Source organism: Seriola dumerili, unplaced genomic scaffold, assembly GCF_002260705.1.
Source record: "Seriola dumerili isolate Sdu_G_001 unplaced genomic scaffold, Sdu_1.0 BDQW01000621.1, whole genome shotgun sequence".
In the NCBI taxonomy this organism is placed as follows: domain Eukaryota; kingdom Metazoa; phylum Chordata; class Actinopteri; order Carangiformes; family Carangidae; genus Seriola; species Seriola dumerili.
This window is the reverse complement of record NW_019174876.1, coordinates 840222-863327: the sequence shown is the minus strand read 5'-3', so window position 1 is coordinate 863327 and position 23106 is coordinate 840222. Positions and strand designations below refer to the sequence as shown.

The 23106-nt window shown below is 41.7% G+C and overlaps 1 protein-coding gene across 3 annotated transcripts in view; it reads left to right on the top strand.

Annotated features, from left to right (window-relative positions):
• Positions 1-23106, top strand: part of LOC111236313 (serine/threonine-protein kinase N1-like) — a 48673-nt gene that overhangs the window by 14191 nt on the left and 11376 nt on the right. For 2 of the 3 annotated variants that reach the window (XM_022765002.1, XM_022764999.1), the window contains exons 1-6: positions 14702-14773; positions 15692-15886; positions 18142-18247; positions 18517-18665; positions 19237-19357; positions 22778-22923. In XM_022765002.1, coding sequence (XP_022620723.1) covers positions 14732-14773; positions 15692-15886; positions 18142-18247; positions 18517-18665; positions 19237-19357; positions 22778-22923 — 759 coding nt within the window. In that variant the 5' untranslated portion in view covers positions 14702-14731. Of the gene's footprint in view, positions 1-14701; positions 14774-15691; positions 15887-18141; positions 18248-18516; positions 18666-19236; positions 19358-22777; positions 22924-23106 lie in introns of those variants that run through there. The other variant, XM_022765001.1, reaches the window with a different exon arrangement.

Here is a 23106-nt window from a genome sequence, read left to right as displayed (position 1 = left end):
ACAGTGGCTGCACTTTGACATTTAGTAATTTCAATTTAACATTCAACATTTGGGAAGACTTAAAGAGCGCTCTTTGACAGAGCAAGCACATTTCTGCTTAGATTCTGTCATATTCACGTGATACCTAACGTACAGTACTGTATGTGTAGCTGTAGAGCTGCAACAAGTAGATGATAAATTGATCGGCTATTTTGATACCTGAACATTTGATGGTTCCAGCTTCTCGGGTGTGAGGATTTGATGCTTTTCATTGTCATACAGCAAATTGAATATCTTTGACTTATGAATGTTGGTTGGACAAAAGCGAAGACATTTGAAGATGTCACCTTGGGCTGTGGGAAATTCTTACCTGAAGTTTTATATATTATTATTTCCTGATGTTTTATAGATAAAACGATAAATTAGCTTTACTGGACTCCTCAGAAGGCTGTAATTTGGAAATGAAGTCATATAGCAACTATTCTCAGTGGCCGCCCAAACACATAATGCAAAATGTGTGAAGCGAAAAGAAACACTGAAGAGGTATAGATTGATTTTTAAGAAAAAAAATCAACCTCCCCCTACTCCCCTCTCCCTCCCCGTGTCTATCACACTCAGTGCTGCTTTCCAACACATACTGTACAAAGTGTGATTTTCTTTTGCAAGAAATGGTAAAAAAGATGTTTGAGTACAAGACAAGAAAACTCCAGCAACTTCTGAATTGGAAACTGATTTCACTGTTTAGGAACTTGATTTAATGTGCAGCCGTGTATTGTGTGTGTCAGACTAGTTTACAGCTGAATGTGTTCTCAGTGAACTCTTCTCCACCCATGAACACAAGCTCTCTCTCTCTCTCTCTCTCTCTCTCTCTCTCTCTCTCTCTCTCTCTCTCTCTTTCTCTCATGCTCCTCCTTCCCCTCGTGTGTTTGGCAGTGAGTCTGGCCTCCCAGCATGCTCTCACATGCTCTTTTATCCATCATTTGCCTCCAGCACTGTGGGTCAACCACCCTCCCTTCCTCCTCCACCTGCTTCTTTATCACTTTTTGGCTGACCACCTCTCTCCCCCCCCTCCCCTCTCTCTATCCCCCCTCTCCTCCTCCCATCCCTCCTGTCTCTTTCTCTGACCGTCCACCTCCTCCAGTCTGTCTCTCTGTCTCTGCTCAGAGGCTTTCTTGGCCTTTGTCCGTCTCGTGGGGAAGGGAGGTATCGGTCTCTTTTCTCCACTTCCCTGCAGTCTCATCCCTCCCTCTGCTTGCAGAGAAAGAGATGAAAGGGAGGAGTGTCAGCAAGGGACCTCAAGTGGCTTGAAACAAAATGGGGAAAGATTTTCCCCCCAAATAGGCAGTAGTAGTATTGTCAGTGGGAGCAACACAGAGAGTGCAGTAAAAGTATTGAGGTTTGTATTTAGCTGGGTTCTAATATGATCAGTCATCTCAACCTAAATCATTGTGACATGGGATATTATCTAATTACTCAATTTTGAAATTGAGTTAAACTGTACAATTAATACAATAATTCAATGATTTGTAACATCAACAACTTATGCTTCATTACTTTAAGTTTGAATATTTGCGTGCAAAGCATGTCAGAATGGTTTGATCTGCTCTAAAAACCCCCTTTTAAACAAAATGATTATATATATAGCAAATTAATAAGAGGATTTTAATCAGTTATTCAGTAATCAGCTATTGTAACAATCAGTTATGAGTTATTTTTCAAGAGGAAATGTCCACCATCGGTTGCTTCCGAGCATTTCAAATTTTCAGTTTTCTCTTATTTAATATTTTGAGGATATTAACTGTTGTCTGAACAAAAATCTGAGGACGCCTCAGTGGAGTTTAGGGATTTTTTTCTGATGTTTCTTTGACAAATTAAACAGTTAATTACTATAATTGGGAAAAAAAATAATCAACTGATCAGTAATTAGGATAAATATGTTTGGCTTTCCCTTCTCCAATCACCTGGAGTGACGTCCCGCCAACATAATTTTCAGTTGACACAGACACTTTGGTAGCAGGTTGCTAAGAACAGTTAACGTTTTCACGCTGATCAAAGAAATATGTCAATCTGAGAGTTTGCTCTTTCTGCAATCTACAATCTAAATTAGTCATGAATGTAGGGAGGGAGCTAGTTAGCTATAGAGGAAGGTATCATTCCCCCTCTTACTCCCACATACTGAGCTCTGATTGGTCTGCGCTTGCTCTATATGAAGTGTAGAGTAAATCTGAGATGTGGGTGGCAATAGAGAGGTCTGGAAGCAGGCAAAATTACAGTTAACTAAAGCAGAACATAACCTCACAACACCCCTCTATAAATAGTTTCAGTCTCACCCATGTGGAATTTAATATTATACAAATAGATGGAGACTGATTAGGTGGAGATGTAATGTAGGGAGTGCAGTGAAGCAACACATCCCAGTGACTTTATCGCTTTACCGCCTCTCTACTTCTCTCCCTGCTCTTCGTTTACCTTTCGCTTCATCCCTCCCTCTTCCCTCCCCTTCTTTCCTGCCAGGTTGGCTGTTGTCACCACTCAGGCGTCTCAGGAATGCCTCCAGATGTTTTCTTTATATGACTCACTCACTCGCGCACACACACACACACACACACACACACACACACACACACAGTCTCTTGGACACATTTCCTTTCTTGTGCACATAAACAGCACGAAACACACATTGTTTTGACTTCAGGTGGAAGTCTGTACCTAACCTTTGCACTCAAATCCCTTTGCAGGGAACAGATCCAGGATCAGTTCAAGTCTCCATCTATTTTTCATGCTTTTCATAAGGAATTACAAACCCAAACTGACATCAGATCAGTGCTTCACAGCAGGTCAGCCATGCAGACCCATTTCTATCTCTTTACTTTACAGTAAAGACACACGCACACACACACACACACACACACGCACACACACACGCACATAAAATACAGTGGTATCAGTGTCATTTGTGCAGCTTTGCAGGGCTGTCTTCCCATGACGCTTATCTAGGCAGATACCCCAGACCTGTCGGAGCAATTACCCAGACATCTCTGCTCAGTGTACACACGCACACGCACACGCACACACAGTACATGGAGACTTCTCAAAGAAACAAGTACACCACAAAAGAGCTGATTAGGCTGATGATCCTTGATTCATCTCGTGTAATACATCTTTTTCATCTTGATAAACATGTATCGTGACATTTTGTCACTGCACTAACTTCATTCAACCACTGAAACTTGTAGATATAGAATAGGCCTAATGCAGCAGCTGAAGTGTTGCTGGAAAGACTTGGTGGTTTCAGTTCCTTATCTTTAGATATAAATACACTTCTGTTATGACATTAATTTTTTTTTTTAAATGACGTTGTTGGTCAGACTAGTGTGCTGTTTTTGTTCCTGATCCAAAGTCAGTGTAACAGGATTAATACCAGAAGGTTTTTTCATCTGTGTGGTTACTGTGCAAACATGGTGCAAAAGCTTGTATAACCATTCAGATATCATTTGCCTGAATAATACAAACGCTCCAAACTACACAATAAGGAAACAGTTGAGCTGCAGGCGGTTAACTGCAAGTTGACTGTAACGTGACTTTTTTAATGCAAATCTAAAAATGCTCTAAATTCTAACTCCATACGATATCAAGTCTGTATGTTTTTCGTTATAGATCAGACGACTTCAACAATTTCTGACGTTTAAATCAGAAAAAAAAACTCATCGGATAGTTTTGGTATATGATTAATTAATTAATTATTTTTAACATGGCCGTGCCTTTAGTTTTGAAAATCTGAAGGCCATGCACAAGGTACACCCACATACTGTACGTATCTTAAATAGTTCCTCTGAATTAATTGACATATGTGTATGTCTTCATGCTTTTCTCTGCGTTTAAACAAAATACATGATGTACCAGTCTTGCCTTCACCAGTAGTTACAACTGGCACGATCAGAATGACTGAAGCTGCTCCGCTTTTCTAACACGTTGTCAGTGTGGACAGGTTGACTGAAGCTAATGGCTGCTTTTCGTCTCTTTTCTGTATGTTTGTGCTGTGCTGGTGTTCATCTATTTGCAGAGATGTATGTTAAGAACCAGTGTTCTGACAAGCAGGGAGTTTCTGAGAAACGGTTTGCATACTCAGTAAATCCTGCCCTGAATAAATAGATCTTAAAAAATGTAGCCATGTTGTAAAAGCCAAATATTCCACTTGAGGGCCGGTGTGTGTTTACATTCCCACCTGGATTCATTTTAGACGATTACTGAAAAAGGCTACATCTATGTTGTCTCTATCGCAGTGTTTTTTGTAAACTCCTCACACTGCATGTCGGCCTTTTGTGGGCACCAGCCTGAGGATGACTGACAGCTGTAAAGCCTCTTCACTGACTCAGCAGGGCAGGGATTGCACAGTGATTGATATGTGCCTGGTCCGCTCACTTAGCACCTCTGGGACAGATAGTGATTGACAGGTGACCCGCTGTGTCGGAGGAAGGAAGAAGAGTAATGTAGCCGGTGTGAATGTCAGCCTCTGTGTGTTTGTCCTCAGGAGAATAAAGCGGTAGAGTATCTCTCTCTCTCTCTCTCTCTCTCTCTCTCTCTCTCTCTCTCTCTCTCTCTCTCTCTGTGGAGCCACTTCACCCCGGACAGACTGTGTTTACATTCTCACCGGGGGATGTTTGTCATTTAACATCTACCTCTGTCTACTGTGGTCTCTGTTTGATTGATTCATCCTTTGCTCTTCCTCTCTAAACATTTTCAGGCCCTCTGGGTTTCAGCCATTTTATTCTTACCTGCTACCTCTTACCTGTGGCAAAATAATGATAAATGCCAATGACAGTGTCCCATAGTCCATGGAGACATATTCAGTCTGTTTTTGTCCAACAAACAGACGACCAACAATCCCCAAATATTCAGTTCTAAACATCAAAGAAAAGCAGCACACATTTTTTTCTGGGAAAAAAAAAGACCATTAATTGATTGTCAAAATAGTCGTTAATTTCCTTTCAGTGAGCTAATCTAGTTGTGTGTCTGTTGCACTGTGTCATTGTGTGTTTGTTATGGACACTATGCAGTAGAGCCAGGCCAATATTACAGCAACAAAGTTAGCTGAATGTGGGCAGGTAGGATCTTCTTCAGGAACCTCTTCCCGTGTTTACGTTCTCACTCCAACCCTAGACACACGAGCAGAGTGAACGTTCTCACATGGTTTTTGGTCATCCATTTTGGTTCACTTAAATTTTTTAACACCCTAAATTAGCGGATTAGGGGTCCATATGGACTGAAACCTCCCGCTCCTTCTAGTTTCAGGGAAACTGGAAGGTCAGAGTACGCACTCAGAAGAGGGATCAGCAACTTGATGGAAAACATTAGATGGTTACCAATAAAGCATATAAATCATGTTTGAGAATGATTGGATGTGTGTGAGGCCCAGATGAGGTCAGGATCCTGGGAGGTCACCAAAGACCCTGCATATGTATGTGCTAAAACTTTTTATGGAAGTCATCTGTGACTGTGTTTAAACTCGTTTTGTTTTGTAGTGTGTGCTTGGGCTAAGATATTCAATAACCTAGAATGGTGACTCAGTGCTAATTTGAAACCCTTTGCGTGCTTTGGAACAAACACAATGTACAGTTCCCCTGGTAGGACTGATTGATCAGTCATATTGAATGGATCCAACTAACAGGCAAACTCACTGACACATTATACTTCACACAGGCAGCAGATTCCAAACTCTTTATGTATTTTTACCAGACCATTTATATTGGAGTTGAGAAGATCAGATGAATATTTGCACCTGATGTTGGACACTCCACGTCATGTATTTTTCTACTGTGGCTTTGTTTGTCTGTGTTGCAGCATGTGAGCAGTAGTCCAGGTGAGATTGAAGTACTCCGCCCAAGGTTTGCATAACAAAACAGCACCTCCAACACATGGGAAAGAGATGAGGGAAGAGATTTTGAAACAAAGTCCCTCCACTGTGATTTACACCACAGTCCTGTTTTTTCCCCTTAGGCCTTTCGTCCGTCAGCTGATCTCTGGAGTAAACGAGGAGTTGTATTTTTTTCTCTCTCTTTTCTCTTACCCTCCAACTCACTTTCAAAACTCCCTCCAACTCTCACTCACTTGTATATATGTGAGTCATATCTAAGGAGAAGAGTGTCTCTTTGTTTGATATGCAGTTGGTCTACTCTGTCTATTCTGCCTCTATTTAGAGGCAGAGGAGGGAGGAGGAGAGAAAATGGACAACTATTGATGTGCATTATTGCAGATTTACACTGCAGTCCTACTTCCAGCGTTCATTAAAGTCAGCTAAAGCTTAAATAATTAGCTGTTTAATCAATTAGCCGATTGACAGAAAAGTAATTTTTCTAGCTAAAAGAGGCAACATTTTATAGTTCAGGTTCTCAAAGGTGCAAATTTGCTGCTTTCTTTGGATTTAAATTATAGTAAATTGAATATTTTGTGGTTTTGGACTGTTGGTGTAATAAAACAAGACATTTGGAGAAGTCAATTTGGGCTCTTGTGATGAGAATTTATGACTTTTCTAATACTTCTATTAGTTCATAGAACAAATAATTCATCAGTTAATCAAGAAAATAGCTGCAAGATATAATGACAATCATTAGTTTCCAGCCTTAGGGTCAAGTCTTCAGACAAGCAGCAGTTTTGTAACATTTGCATATCTCAGCGATTTTGTGTGCTACATGAATGAGTTGACGCGCATCAGATAACACGTCCCGGTTGGAGCAAAGCTAGTGGGTGTTGCTCTTGAGTTCCACTTATTTGTTGTAAGAGACAAATGAGTTTGGCAGTCATATTTGTCCTGTCACTGAAAATTGGATGAAGCTCAAAATGTAAGGTTTCCTCCACAACTGCCAAGTTGACAGGTTCATACAGACCTGAATTAAAGGAGTGAAGTGGCCAATAGGTGGTGAAAACAATGGCTGTCAGGTTGAGCCAAGTTTTACGAATAACATACCGTTAGAAATGACAGACTCAGCTGCCGTAATAGAAGCACGGGACATTCTTAAAGTCAATGTGTTCTGCCAAAAGTGCTGCTTATTTTGTATGAATTTCCTTTTGAGGGTGGGGATGTGAGGCTATAAGTTGAAGTTGGTGGTCACTGTGGAAACTAAAAAGGATATACTACGTTTAGAGCCAGACAACTTTGGTAGGGTCCCGCTTCAAACTGCGGGGAAGGCGGGGAGCAGAAGGAGGCCAAGATGAGGGGAGTTAGGGGGAGAGACAGTGGTGGGGATTTTTAGTTAAAAGAAGCAGAGCCTATGAAGAAGACGGAGAGTGATGGACAAAGGAGGTAGAGTGGGAGGATGGAGGAAAGAATGGGATGCAGTAAGGGAGGTGACGTAGGAAGGCCTGCAGGTGGTTCACATGTCCAACGGGGTTAAAGGTCAAGAACTGGCTGTCCCTGCCCTCATTCTCACTAGTGTGTTTGTATATGTGGGTGTGTTTGGGCAGGGTCAGGTCACCCTGTCCTGATTATTGCATTGCCCTACCTCCTACTTCTGCTAATGTTATATCATGTAAAGCTGAAACAATTAGTCGATTAGCTGATTGACACACAATTAATCTGCACCTATTTTGTTAATCGATTAACCATTTGAGTCATTTCTGCAGGAGATTTGATACTTTCTTTATCATATGATAAAATTGAATATTTTTTGAAAAATATTGTTTATTAGTTTAAATGTACAAAGGATTCACTCACTACTTTTCTCTCCTGTTCGTGATCTATTTTGATGTACACTTGAGTGGTTGAGTTGTTACACATTGTAGTTGCAGTGTGGTTGCTGATTCATTGCTCTTCTCTGCCCCATTTCCATCTCCTTTCTTTCTTTCTGTGCTTATTTGTCTGCTCTGTCTGCTTCAACCCTGTGACCCGCTCAGCTGTGCCTCATCCGTCTCTCTCCTCCCTCTCTTCCTGTCCCCTCGCTGCTCTCTCTTTGTTTGCCTGGTCTATGGTTCTCTCCCTCTCAGCCCCTCGCTAACCACTTCTCTTTCTCTCTCTGTCTTTTTCATGAGTGTGACCGGACAAACTGGCTTTTGCTCCTGCCAGTGTGTGTGTGTGTGTGTGTGTGTGTGTGTGTGTGTGTGCGTGTGTTTTTTTTTTCCAGTCTCCATGGTAGATGATCCACTTGCTGATGATTGTCTTTTTGCCTATGAGTATTGCTGTGCCACTAGCAACATATATCTGCTGTGAATGAATTAAATAGTTTTACAAGAATCCTAGTATTTTCCCGACACATGAAGACTGGTGTTTAACCAACCTTTCCTTGAAGGAAATGGTAAATGTTTGGTTTTTATTTCCCTCTTCCTCCTTGTCCACTATTCCTGGACATAACACACCGTGCACTTATTTAGCCCCGGTCTGTCTCCCTGCCTCTCTGCCATGCAGTCTATCAGTCTGACAAGAATAGACAGTGGTATTTCCCTGCAGGTTGGTCTTTTCAGCAGAATAATACAAAGTGGCCCATGTGGCAGTGGAAGACGTGTACAGGAAATGACGTGCAAGTTACTGTAAAACATCAGAATATAAAATATCAGAGACATTGCAGACTCATGCTTCTGTCATACTGTACGTGCTGGTGTGTGTTTGTCGGAGAAACCTGACATCTTTACTATTCATACAGTTTTTAGCCGAACCGTGGCTCTATGGATGGCAGTGTCGATCAGTCAGTCCACCACTTTGGTCCAGACTCAAATATCTCAACCACATCTACTGAACGGATTTAGATGAAGTTTTTTTTCAGATATGTCAATTGAGGCTGAACAATATGCAAAAAGTATGTAATTTATATTGCGATTATTTTGGCACATATGGTGATTTCAGTTGGATTGGTAATTTTTGCATTTCGTTTTCGTAAATAATTTGTAAAAAATATAAAAATGATGATAGTGTGATTTTTGCTGGGACATGTACCAAGCACGCATGTTCCTTTATGTTTGGAGAGTATAATTTGTAGGCTGGTGCATCTCTGTAGCACGACAGCGCTTCGTTTATGGTATGTTGTGAAGCATTTTACCTTTATCAAAAAAAAATTACAGCTCCTGCGATTTGGATATTGCACTTGGCCATAAAGCAATTCCAATAATATTTTGATTAATTGTGATTATGAATTCTTATGACTTTGGTGATGTTGTGACTTTGCCCTTTAGCACCACCAGCAGGTTGTCACTCATCAACTATTAGATGGATTGGTATGATATTCGGTAAAAACGTTCATGTTCTCTTCAGGATGAATTGTAATATATTCAGTGTTTACCTTAAATTAACCAGCACCATCATCGAGTCAAAAGTTTTTTCCAATTCTTTTGTTTATGGTCATGCTGTCTTTGCACGTGCCACCTCCAATGAGATCAAAGAAATGCAAACTCCTACAGAACAAGCACAGTGTATCGGCAGAAGCAGCATGAGCCTCCTAAAAGTTTCAAAATAATTTTGAACAAGTCTCAAGAGTCCAACCCCGGGTTAAAATATACTCTTACCTTTTCCTATTACTATTATAAAACACACTGATGATGGGAAAGTATTTTTTATGAAAGTAGCCTGTCATTTTTGGATCACTCATTTGGCTGTCATCTGTTACTATGAAAAACACATCTATCCATTCTGTTTCCTTGTTGAGTATAGAGGAAGAATTATCATTACCATCACCACCATTTTCACTTTTTGGTTCTGTATAAAATGCTGGCAGAATCCTTTCTTTCTTCTTCTTCCTCTTCTTTTTTTTTCCTCCTCTATTCTTCGCTGTGACTTTGAGCAGAGGCAGAGCTCCACGGTCCTTCATCTGTGACAACAGAACAAACATCAAGCAACAGCTGTAATGGCATTTTCACCTAGCTTCCAATTCAACAGCCTCTCGAGAAAACAATAAAGTGGATTTTGAAATGACTGTAGTGGAGCCCTAAGAGTACACACCCTCTACAACAACACAGGCCTCAGTCAGAAAAGGGCTGAGCTCTGTGGCCTCACTCCCCGAGAGACATGTCCTCACGTTTCACTGGAAAGTGAGAGGGGTTTTTTTGTGTGTGGGTGTGTGGGTGTGTGTGTGTGGATGTGTTTGTGTGTGTGTGTGAGCATCACTGCGTGCATTCATTAAAAGTGAATCTCTCCTCCTATTTTTGTACATGTCATGCACGCTTGCACGACCACGCCTTTCCATGACCTCCGTGTGGGCACTATCTCTGTACTGAGGGGTCATTATCACTCAGTAGGAAAACTCCGGGCATTATCCCCACAAACACACACACACACACACACACACACACACACACACACACACACACACACACACATATAGACACACACAAAACGTCATGTTACCCATGTTCTGTCTCGTCCTTCTCTGTCCAGCCCTAGGCTCCTCTATGCTGCTCACACAGTCTCATTGAATTAAGTTTGCGTGGCGCTGTTATCTATTGAATTAGCGCGTCATTACTTCCCTGGACACCGCTGCTGAATGTTCCTCCCTGGGCTAGTTCACTAACAAGCTGCGTGGGATGAGTCATTCCTGCCCGTTAGCTGCCGCCATCTTTGTAGTGTTACACAGGGTCAACAATGAGAGGATGAAGTTGAGCAGTGTATCAGTTTCAACTCTTTAACTGCTGAGATCAGTTCATTAAAAAGGTCTCAGTCCTAAATAAAGTGTGTCAGTTTCACATCTTTTTCTGACTGATTGAAGCTTCAGTGAGCGTCAGCCAAATTGGTAAATGTCAATGTAAATGGTTTGTGACAACTCATGCGGTGTTTCCTCCCTGCGACACATACAGTATGTGTGTCAGAACACGTTGTCAACATCTGCTGCTGTTAACACATCTTTAACACATGCTGTGTTGGAAGTGACAGCAGACATGTTCGCACCAACTGGACATACGACACGTCCTGAAGGGTGCTGGACTGAGCCGCGTGTCACTGAACAATCGGCCGTGTCGTTTGGAGCAGAGACCGATGATATTGTAAATACATAATACAACCAGAGCCTTTAAGTCAGAGTCTGGGTTGATTGTAAAGTGCTGGTGGATTTCACTGTAAAAGTACAATTTTAGGTTAAATTTTATTTCCTTTTAGGGAAAGAACAGTAGACTGCCACACAGCCCATACAGAGCCTCAAGCCTGTCCAATCGTCACATACAGTAGCTCAGGCATTTTTAATGTGTTGGCATTTCTTGCCTGTTCAACATATTTATATATGATGTCATTTTTTAAGAAGCTTTGAAGAGGTTTTATCCTAATGACATTGAAATTTGGTTTTGTGACTCATCAGTCAGTCAGCGTGGCTCTTCTTGAAGTTGTGATGGCGTCCTTGTTGATCTCAGTAGATTCTAATTCACTAGAATGTAGCCTCTATGTCTTTATTCATCTTTATTTGCTGCCTATTTATTAGAACAAGACTGAACAGCCATGTAAGTGGCTCTGTGAGTCTGTGAGCTAAACCCTAATGTCACCATACCAAAATGCTCATAATCTCAAAGCTAACATGCTGACATTAAGCAGGTATAATGGTAAGCTTGTTCGGCATTTTAGGTTAGTGCATTAGTATGTGTGTTAAAAGCAGGGGAATGTCAGTTTTGCAGGTATTAGATGATGCTGTTAGAGAAAGAGTTAGAAGATCTCTAATGTTATTGCGATTCATCCTGAGGGGAAATAATTGTCTGTACCATATCTCAAGGAAATTCATCCAGCAGTTGTTTAGACATTTCTGGCTTTGGTTTTGACAGAAATGTCTACATCTGTCAACATCATGGTGGCACTAGAGGAAAAGTCAGCGGTTTACCAAAGTCAGCAGGACTCCTCCTCTGAAACACGCTCCATCCAGTAGTTGCTGAGATATTTCAGTCTGGACCAAAGCAGTTGGCTGACAGACCAACACTGCCGTACTCAGAGTCATGCTGCTAACATGGCTTAAAAGAAAGTAGAAAAACACCCAATCTGGAAACACTGAGCACTTGTTGTAAACCTTTTAAGATTAGTAAAGAAAGTGCCATATCTCAGAATTAGTCATGTTAATCTTAAGTCAAAGGCAACTGGACTGGATTGAAGAAACAACCCTCCATTCATTCATGTGAGTTTGTGCGAGTTTCAGTGTCAGTTCATAAATAAAGAGTGAGCACAGTCACTGTTGAAACTAAGAACTAGCCACCCGTTTTTGTGTGAAGTTACTATGGATCTCTGCTTGAAGTCAGAGTCTGGATAAGGGGGGGGGGCTGGGGTAAGAGCAGAGCAGAAGAACTCAAACAACCTCTCGCCAGTTCAGTTACACAATCAGTCCACATCTGACACATAATCACTTGGCAGTAAGAAACACAACAATACACAGTAATGCTGATACACTTCAACCTCTTTTAAGCAACAGTAGTTACTCCCACCGTGACTGATGCTGTAAGAGGTAGGCAAACATTTCCCCAGTGTTTCTTACAGTGATAGGTGGGGATCATATGCACACTTTGCACAGGGAGGTGGAGATGGTGTGTTCAGACACAGAGGATTAGCTATGTCATGGTAAAGTGACGTCTTGGCTGCAGTAAGGTTTTTCTCTACATCTTCATCAATGATCAGGATGGTCAAGATCAAGAGGTCACAGCCTGCAGGCGTCCAAGAAAAAAAAACAAGCAGCCAGTCAGAAACAAAACCTCCACCCAGGAGGTTGAGTGTGACAGAGACAAGAGACACTGTTTCTGTCAGTTGAAACTTAAAGACATTGAGGGTAGTGCCCCACAGTTATGGGTAAAGTTGTAATGTATTGTAATCATTATTATGCAGTCAGGGTCGGAGGCAAAATGTTTTTGGGTTGTCCGTCTGTACGTCCGTACATGTTCGTACGTCCCATTCTCGTGAAGGCGATATCGCAGTACCACCTTGTGGGAGTTTATTCACATTTGGCACAAACATTCATTTGGACTCGAGGATGAACTGATTAAAATTTTGTGGTGAAAGGTCAAGGTCATTGTGACCACACAAAACATGTTTTTGGCCATAACTCACAAATTCATACCCTAATTATGACAACATGTAACACAAATTTCTAATGGGATAAAATGATGAAGTGATGACATTTTATACCCATACGGTCAATGGTCAACTTCATTGTGACATCATAATGTTCTGCAAAACCTACACACTCATTATGAATTATCTAACAGTTTTGTTTGCATCCCATGTTTGAATATTTTCAACCAGCAGTAGATCAGTAACCAAACTGCCAAAACCTTTTGAGGAAAGTATTGATAATAAATTCCTCAGTCTACATGCTATTTGAAATAAATTGCAGATTGCACCACAGGTATCGAAGACTTATTATCCATAATTAGTTTTAAAGCTTTAATATAGAGTGACAGCTGCCTTAGACTTATGTGTGTGTGTGCTTGCTTTACAGCCAGGAAGTTAAAGGAGTCTGCTTACCCTAAATTCACAGAACCTCTGTGTGGTTCAGTCTATCTTCTCAGATGAAAGGAAGTAAAAATGTCCGTCTTCAGTTGATGTCATATTTCTTTTCTGGGCTTACACAGATCTACTGAGGCTTAGAGGGAGATGAGTCATTGTCATGTGGGCAAACCACAAAATGACCATGAAATTACAGACATAATTAGCCCACTCTTTGTGTGCTCAAATTCTTCTGCAGTGACAAGAAAATATGTTAAACATTTCCACCAACCTGAACTATTTCCCCGAAGCTCAAAAGTTGTCAGTGGCTGTACTGTATCAGCACGATTTGCTTTTTGTTTTATAGGACTTATTGTTTTCCTTTCCCTTGGCAATAAAATCTGTTTCCCCACAGACATAAGTTTCATCGTTAAAGTATTTTGGTGAAATCAAATCCCACCTGTAATAGAGTCTGTGTTAAGCAATTAGTAAATGTCTTTCATCATTGTCTTTGGTCATCTTTAGTGATGTCACAGGCCACTCCTTTATCTGCTGCATAAAGGGGTCTTGTGCTGTATGCTCATTTTCCAGTTTGCAAGGATGATGTTTTAGGCTAGCATTAGGACACTAACTCCACCCACTGCTGCTTACAGATAATACAGATATTATCATATTGTCAGATGCGGCTGTGTTTCAATCCCATAGTTTTTTTTCTATAGGCGAAGGGGAATCACCGCTGGGATTTGTAGATGTGGGGCCCAAAGGAAATCAGAAGTTAAGCAGGCAGCCGAAATGCAACTCAACCTTACTGTCTGGCTTTGATCCAGTACTTCGAAAACGCATCCTTCCCTTGTTTCCGCCCTCAAGATTATATCACTGACCCTAGTGAGAGCAAAATACAAAAAAAAAAAAAAAAAAAAACTGTCACAAATCCACTTCAAGCCAGATCTGATTAATCAGTGAGCATAAGCAGCTGGGGAAGACTTGACATCGTACAGGCTTAGTGCCACAGATCTGAGAATGATCTACAAAACCTTGACCAGGGAGGATGTGTTCTTGATGTATAGAGTCTCTGTCCTTTTCTCCGTGTCTCGCACTCCACTGACAGCAGCAAAATCACAGAGGAAACAGGAAAGGCCTGAGCAGCTTGGTGTTAGGACGGATATCCTCTTTCGGAGGCGTTCCCCCTCCTCCCTCACTTAACTCTCCCTCTCTTTATCTCTTTTTATCGTCCCCTCCACCCCCCTCTCACCCCCCAAAACCCATTTTGTTCTCAGTGTGGCATTAACTGTTTGGCTGAGCTCAGGAGCGAACCAAAGATTTCTGTTCCTTTTTGTCTTTTTTTTTTTTTTTTTTTTTGGGGGGGGGGACATCAAATCTGAGTGAACTATGTGTTGGCATGGCGACGAGGAGGATGATGACAGCTCGGAGGTAAAGTGTTGTTGAGTTGTTTGTTTGATTTGTGTGTTCCTGTAATAGTGGCTGAGTCGCTGCGATTTCTAGTGATTAACACTCTGTCTCCTGCGGTGTTCCTGCGGTGTTGAGTCTCCAGGTCTCGCTCTGTGGCAAGTTGTAGCACTGCTAGAGGTGATTTTTTTTTACAAGTACACAAGGTTATCTTGCTCATAGGCAGGAAAACGTTCTTAGAAGTTGAAGAAATTAAGCAGGAGCGGAGCCCTATTGTGTGCTGGTCTTGAAGTGTGGAAAATGTGTTTATCAAGTTAAGACCATCAGCATTTCTCACACAGTAGAGAAGAACCGGATCATGAGAAAAGGCTGAATGAGGACAATGGACAGCACAGGTCATGGGACAGATTTGTAATTCACTTTGATGTTTGTGTATAGTATTGAGTTTTAGCCCCTTTGACAGGAAGACTATCCTGAAAATCTCTAATGCTACTCTTGAACATCAGTAATTCTAAAGCTCTTGTTGTAAACCGGTCTGACATTACAGATTTGTTTTGAAATATTATAAACAATGGCTGAACAAGATTTTTGTCATTTCTCACTGCTGCTGTCTCTTTTCCCATCCTCTTGCTTCCTTTTCTAGTTTTTTTTTTTTTTTTTTCTTTTTCCTTCTTACCCAACTTTGGCCTTTTCCCTCTCTTACCTATGACTGTCGTCTCTCCCCCTTTATCTCTTTCCTCCTATTACTGTCTTATCCTGCTCACCATCTCTTCCTCTTCTTTCTGCTTCACTCTCAACACCTCCTCTTACCAGGCTGACTATGTTGTAAATTAAGCCTTGTATTTTTATTCTGTTTATAATTGCGTTGCCTAATCTCTTTCCTTTGTCCTGCATATTCCTTGTTTTCCCCCTCCCTCTTTCCTTCTCCGTCCACCTGTCCAGAGTGACCCAGGTGGGCTGTCGGTTCTGGAGCAGCTCGGTCTAGATGAGAAATCAGACTTTTCAGACTCCAGTGTGCAGCAGCTTCTGGACGAGCAGCGTGAGAGGATCCGCAGAGAGATACGCAAGGAGCTGAAGATCAAGGAAGGAGCGGAGAACCTGCGCAGGGCGACTACTGACAAGAGGAATGCTCAGCAGGTCAGCCACAGTCACCCATAGATCGTCTGCAGGTCCCTAGTGTTTTTTATCTTTTCAAAACAACCACAAGTCTCATGTTTAGTAGGAGTGAGCTTTAAAACAGGTTTCCCACTGGTAATAGAAGATCTGAAGTATCAACAGGGAACGTCAGGGGTTTGCCAAGAAAACAATTAACCAGGATATATGAGAATGCATCAAATTGTTATTCTTAACAGCAAGCACAGAAATGGGCAGGAACCCAACATTTCATCCCCCCAGACACATTATCAGTAACAAACAAGGCAGGAATAAAATGATAAGATCATGGAAGCACTCTGACAACTTAAAGTTGGAAAATCATAGACTTTTACGTCAGTATCACTTCAGGAAACCAGTTTAATGACTGTGACCAGAGCGGTGGCTGGTGAATCAGACACTGGTATGTCGAGCCTTTATCCTGTTTGTCTTTACATATAGTTGGGACTTTCTGTAGGATCTGACTATGATTTTTTAAATCCTCAGAGGACCAATATTTTGACCAGGCTCACTGACCATATATTTCCACATCATGAGGCAGGGCATTCCCACGGTACCCTGCCTCACAATCACACAGGTTCACACGTTTACTTCCTGGATCTGCCCAGTACATCTGCTGGGAAGCAGCAGCAGTGCCAGGTTCTGTCTGTTTGAGAGTGTGAGCAGCACCACTCGAGCAGTTGGAGGATTAAATGCTTTGCTCACGGGCAATTTTAGATATCAAGAGAGGAATTTAAGACGGTTGCTTAGATTTTGTTTACAAATTTTTGTCAATAACAAGTGTTTACTGCAATCTGGAGTTGTAGTTTTATGATTGAAGCAACAGTTCACTGAGCATGGATCATTATACTAGCATATTCGGATGGACAACAACGGTGGGGCCAACCGTGTAATCGCAAATGTTCGTGAGTGAATGTATGTGTTAGAGATGAGTGATCACAATTCCACCAATGGTCAGCTGAATGCCACGTGACTGATTTGGAGTTTCCCCATTGGCTACTGCTGTTTCAGAGTTCATTGATGCAAACAGTTATTATTAAGGGGGCGTCTACAGCCTGCAGTGCTGCCAACTTAGCGCATTTGTCGCTAGATTTAGAGACTCTTTTTTTTTAAAAAGCACTTAGCAACAAATCTAGCAACTTTTTTTGGATAAACCTTGGCTAATTAGGGAAGAGTCACCAGTAATGCCCTCTCTCACATCTACTCTGCTTAGTGAGTGTAGAGAGAGAGGCAGAGCAGCAGTTTGTTACCCAGACAGAGACTGTGCGCTGTGTGAGAGACAAAATAAGAAAGATATTCAGTCGCTTCTGACTTTCTCCCTGAGTGATCATTTTACAAGGACATATAATCAAATCACAGCACAGTCTGATTTTGTCTGACAAATTCACGTTTATAAAATCAGGGTTTTAGCAGTGCAGAGCAGCAGCTTGAAAGTTAAGATGTAGTGTTAATGGGCCACGTTTTAATCACTGTTTCAAACTTGCTCTATTTTCTGACAACAGAAACAGAAAAACATGTAAATGAGAACAACTTTAATAGAAATTCAGCTGTATTAAAATACTGTGTATGTGAGCACAGAGTGGGAGAGAAGTAGACAGATAATGAGCTGAAACCAGCTGACACCAGGCAGAATGCAAATAGGATGCGATGTTGTCAACGGTTCCACAAAAGTTTTCAACTACTCTTGTTTTATAGGTAGATGACTTTAGTCTTGGCATAGAAATAGAAGGTCAGGATTGTTCAAAGATAAAGCACAACAGTTCACTCGGCTGTATTTATAGTGGTTTGATTAGAGTAAGTTAACACGGAAAGATGCCAACTTTATTTCTAATAACTTCCCTGATTGTTCAACAAATTACCCATCAGCATTTACATTAATGGAGACCTTTTCAACAAGGTTTTAAGCTACTTGCCTGTTGCTGCTTGCAGACTTACATTGTGTCTAAATTAAGCACGTTAAACAAAACTGAGACAGAGAGCCAACTTCAAGATGGGAAGACTTGTCAGGAAGCTTAAGAATTGACTTAAAGGATCAAATAGATTTTCTGGTATTTCAGGAGAAGTATTGAAAGCTTAGTGTGTTCTTGTAGAACCAGTTCAAAGACAAACACTTGCTCTTTCTTGTTTTACTGCTAGGCTGGTATACTGATGTTTTTATACAGAAAATAAGATGTAGTGTTATAATATAATCTCCCTGAAAGGAAATGAAAGGAGGCTTCATGCAGTGTTTTTGTCTACAGGTGGACAGTCAGCTGCGGTCTTCGAACCGCAGACTGGACAACCTGCACGCTCAGCTGCAGGAGCTGGATGCTCACATTGTGGTTAAGGGAGGAGAGGAGAATAAAGGTATGTATGTCATAAACTGTAACTCCTGTTGTTAAATCTACCACGTGCTTTTGTTCCAGACAACCGTGACAGAGTCATCAAAACTGCTCCAGTATTGCAGGATATTAACCTTGTACATTCTGCTATTAAAATTCAAGAGTGCAACAATATTATTTGGCATTAAATGAAATTCCCTCAAGAGCGTTTTCATTTTGGAGCACAGCATGTGAACCCTTATTTTGCTCCTTTTTTTTTTTATATCATCTCTAACCTTTCCCTTTCCTCCACAGATGAGTGTCCTCAGTCTCCTGGGGCAGAGAGCCGAACGTCAGCCCACAAGGAGCGCATCGCTGCCCTGGAGAGACAGCTCAACATTGAGCTCAAAGTCAAACAGGGAGTTGAGAACATGATTCCCATCTACGCCAATGGATCCACCAAGGTACAGGACATCAACTCTATCCACACATGCACATACACACACCCGAACACAACCAGACGAAGTGTAGGACACTTATCATTGACTACAAGGATAATATTTTGAAGGGTACAGGCCACACGCATCATACCCCTCCCCCAGGTGGCTGATAACTCACAGTGTGCGTCTGTGTTTGTGTGTGCACCTTCGCGATCGACAACCTTGCAATCTGCTGACTCAGATGTTGATCTCTAAATGCATATAACCTGTGACACACAAGAAGCCTTCCCCTGCGCACACACCATATCGCCAGCAGCATCTGTTTCACCTTACCCCTTCACCTTGCTCTCACACCCTTTAGTTCTTTTTGTGTTTCACTGCTGAGAGACCTTAAAGAAGACTTTGAGGCTCATTCAATAAATCAACTTGAGAGAAACACAAACGCTCCTCTCCTAGTTTCTCTGTGTTTTTGTAAAACTGTAAGATAAAGTGACAGCACCACTGCTCTGTCATACATCTTTCTAGTTTTATGATATATGGATTTGTAGCTTCCGATCACGTGATTCGCTGAGTGTTTTCCTCCTGTTTCAATCAGGATAAGAAGATGCTGCAGACGGCCCAGCAAATGCTGCAGGACAGTAAAACCAAAATCGACATTATCCGCATGCAAATCCGCAAGGCTGTGCAGGCCACCGAGCACAATGACGACACACAGGGTAAGTCTGAGTGATTGGCTAAACGAGTGTATACAAAGTATAGCTGACACAATGTTGTATCAGTATTGCAAAACATACTTGTAACAATAGTCTTGCACAATAAGGGAAACTCGCCCTGGTGGCTTGTATATTGTTGTTATAACATTTAAATGTTTACAGCATTTGGTCTCTAGTGTAGTATGTGGTTGCAGTATGAAATGCTAAATACTGTACATACTGTATATTACACATAAAACCATGGAACGGACAAAAAGAGACATCTACAAAACATACACTAATAATTTTGACAGACATGCTGTTATTGTTCTTGGACAGAAGATTTTTTGTTCATCTGTCAGTGTCATGTGAGCTGAACTGTTTTTCTTCCTGTGATAGCTGAATCTTAAACCGAAGCGTTATACTTTGTGGTTTATGACAGTGGGCAGCTGGCACTAACAGGATGCTTTTTGCTGGGTCTTGTTCATGTTCTCATGTGATCTGCAGTCTTTCTGTTTCTCTGCATGTCAAACATTTTGTTCTTAGCAGTGGCTCCAGATTCGCAGGCGCACATTTGCAGAAACAGATCAATCAAGAGCTGTCTCTCTGTTTTCACATCTCTCAGCCCAGGTCTTGTGGGGAAGAAGATGAAGAGGATGGTTAGGGGTTGATACACAATAGACTGTCATCTGTGTGTGTGTGTGTGTGTGTGTGTGTGTGTGTGTGTGTGTGTGTGTGTGTATGGGTGGGATGGACAAATATGTGTGTGAATGATACAAAGCCTGTGAAATGGCCCACCTGGCACATTACCACAATCAATCAAATTCACACACAGATGTAGACTAAAAAAGAAATACAACCTTTCAACAAAAGGACCAGGACATGAAAAGTCTCTTTCACACGCACGCACGCACGCACGCACGCACGCAGGCAGAGGCACAACATTGTCTGGGCGGGTGATTACATGTATTAAATGTGTGGAAGTGCTTTTATGTGGATGTTGCCGTGTTGATGCAACTGAACAGAATATGTGGCCCAAGCTGAGCGGTGAGTGCCGTGGACCATTATGGCCCCTCTGCTGGGAACACACTGCTGACGGTCAGGAGAGGTGGGTGGGTTGGTTAACTGCAGCAGGAGAGCAGGGAGAAAGCAGTGGGAGGGGCCAGAAGTAAAAAAAAAAACAAAACAGATTTTATAGATGGTGCGTTCCCTTTGAGGCCGTATATTCCTTTCTGCTCATGTCAGACTGAGGGAGCTGATGGCTGTGAGGAAAGGCCGTGTCTTTTTAGGCCAAGAAGATAATGGCCATTCGGAGGGATTATTTAAGGGCCTTTTAAGGCCACACTTTATCCCTCTGTGGCTTCCATGTGGAAAACCTGCAGGGTTTTCATTGATCTGAAGTTCCCTCTGCTGCTGTAATGTGATAAAAATAGTATTACAGCTGTTTATGACCAGACTGAGCAGCAATGATTTTGTAGTTAAAGGGGAACTCCACTGATTTTACACATCAAAGTCTGTTTATCGGTCTTTGGGAGTACTAGGCTTTGTGACCCCAGAGAGAGCTGTGTGAAATCTGATAAACTACCTCAGGTGATGTCACTTGAGTCAGCATTGGTTGGGGCTGAAGAGTACAAGTTTGAAAATGGAAAAAAAAAGGTGTAGAGTCAGAAAGAAGTGAGACCTCTGTAGCCTGGTGCTCGTCTCTGCTTGAGGCTAGAGGCTCCAGGCGACATTTGCCACTACTAGTGTAACACAGCAGAATGTCCAACTGAACAGTTAGCTGCATTGTGGGTAATGTAGGCGCCAGGTTAGGGTAAGGCCAGGTAAGAAGAATGTGCGGAATAAAAAAAAAAGAGGACATCTCTGGTTCTGCTGGATCAATTTTGATCCTTTTTTTGTCAATTGTAAGTCTGGAAAAGTTGTAGCAATGCAATGCTAAACAAGTGGAGTGCTCTTTTAATGGGGTTTAGTTAAAGTTGTGCACAAACACATAAGAGTATCCTGTATGCCTCTCTGTACTTTCTCAATTGGTTCTGTTGTGCCAGTGTCCTACACAGGCTCTTTCTTGGTTGATCTCACTCTCTCCATTAAACCACGCACTCACACACCCCCACCGGGTTGTGTGTATAGTGTACACAGACAGACAGTCTCCAGGCACCACACCCGGTGGAGGGGTCATCTAGCAGGGTCTGGGCTCCAGGCAGAACACCTTATTAGGAGATAAAAGCATACATATCCACCTCCACCCCTACCCCCTTCTCTTTTCCTTTCTTTCTTCTCCTGTCTTATGCAACGCTCTGAACTGCTCATAAGTCGTAAAAATCATTTTCAATCACGTCTCTGTGTCCTTTGGTCCTTCCTCTTCACTAGCCTGACATTTAAAAGTCAAATGAACCTTTTTTTGAATGCTATTTATCCTATTGTCCTTTTCCTTATCTCAAGCCCCCTCTCTCCTTTTCCCATATCTATGTGCCCCGTTGTGTTTGCTGCCCATGGTGAGAGGCTGCTACTGTGCCATTAAGCTAACCACTTAGCTGTAATTGTGCTTGGCGGGTGCCACTCTGAGGCTGACCCCCGGCCTGCTTTTTTGAGTGAGGGAGCTTGAGTATGTTTTTCCTTTTTGACTGATTGTGTCACACCTGATTTTCTGTTTTTATTCCGCTTAATGTTACCGGGTCTTTTCATTTAATGGTCGAAATAAGCAATTGTCACTGTTTTATCTCAAGCAATTGTTTCATTTTTAAATGGCCATTAGTCTACAGTGGAGGTGAATATCACAAACTTCAAATGTAGCCCCTTTTGTTTCCAGTATATGATTTCTTATACAGTTATTTATATCATTTCTACACTGGTCTTTCATATTTAATGTCTCTCCTGTCAGCAGGACTTGATTTAGGAAACCATTTGTAACAATGGCAGTTGTTTTTAATTGTGATATCAGAATCAGATAGCTTTTTTTTTCTAGCGTAGCAAACAACTGTGTATCTGTCTTATTAATGTTAGCTGGCTAACCTGGGGTAGTAATCAGGGCATTTTTTAGAAATAAAATGCACGAGAGAGGGTGTTTTTTATTTTTTTTATTTCTCTGTTTGCTTTTAAAGATGGGAGATGGGAGGAGAAAGCCATTTGGAAGCAGAGGCAGAGCTAAAGTTAATGCTGCTCAGTGGAGAGATATGGACGCTGGTTACCTCCCTCCAGGCGCTGCTAATGTTTTCTTTGTCTGACTCTTGTGTAATGCATGACATGCATTAAAGCATTAACCTAACTTAGTATGCCCAAGGGAGTTCCCCATAACACACCACTGCCAAAACAAACGACTGTAGTTTCAACATCAAACGATAGAATCTAACTTAATAAAATGTGCAATTGTGATTTAAAAACAACAGAAACTGGTATAATATCTTCAGTCCACATCCATGTGATTGGTCCACTTCACCACTGCAGGTAACCAGGATCTGTGCGGGGTGGAGCTGCGTATTGAAGAGCTGAGGCATCACTACAGGGTGGAACATGCTGTCGCTGAGGGGGCAAAAAATGTGCTCAGGCTTCTGGGGGCCAACAAGGTTCAGGACAAGAAAGCCCTGTCTGAGGTTAGACTGGATACACACACACACACACACACACACACACACACACACACACACACACACACACACACACACACTATTTGTTTGTTTATTCTTTAGTATAAACACAAACATTACAGCATCATGAAATTATATGGTGTCAGATAAGAGTGCCATCAGCTTTATCTTTATGGTTCCAGCAGAGAC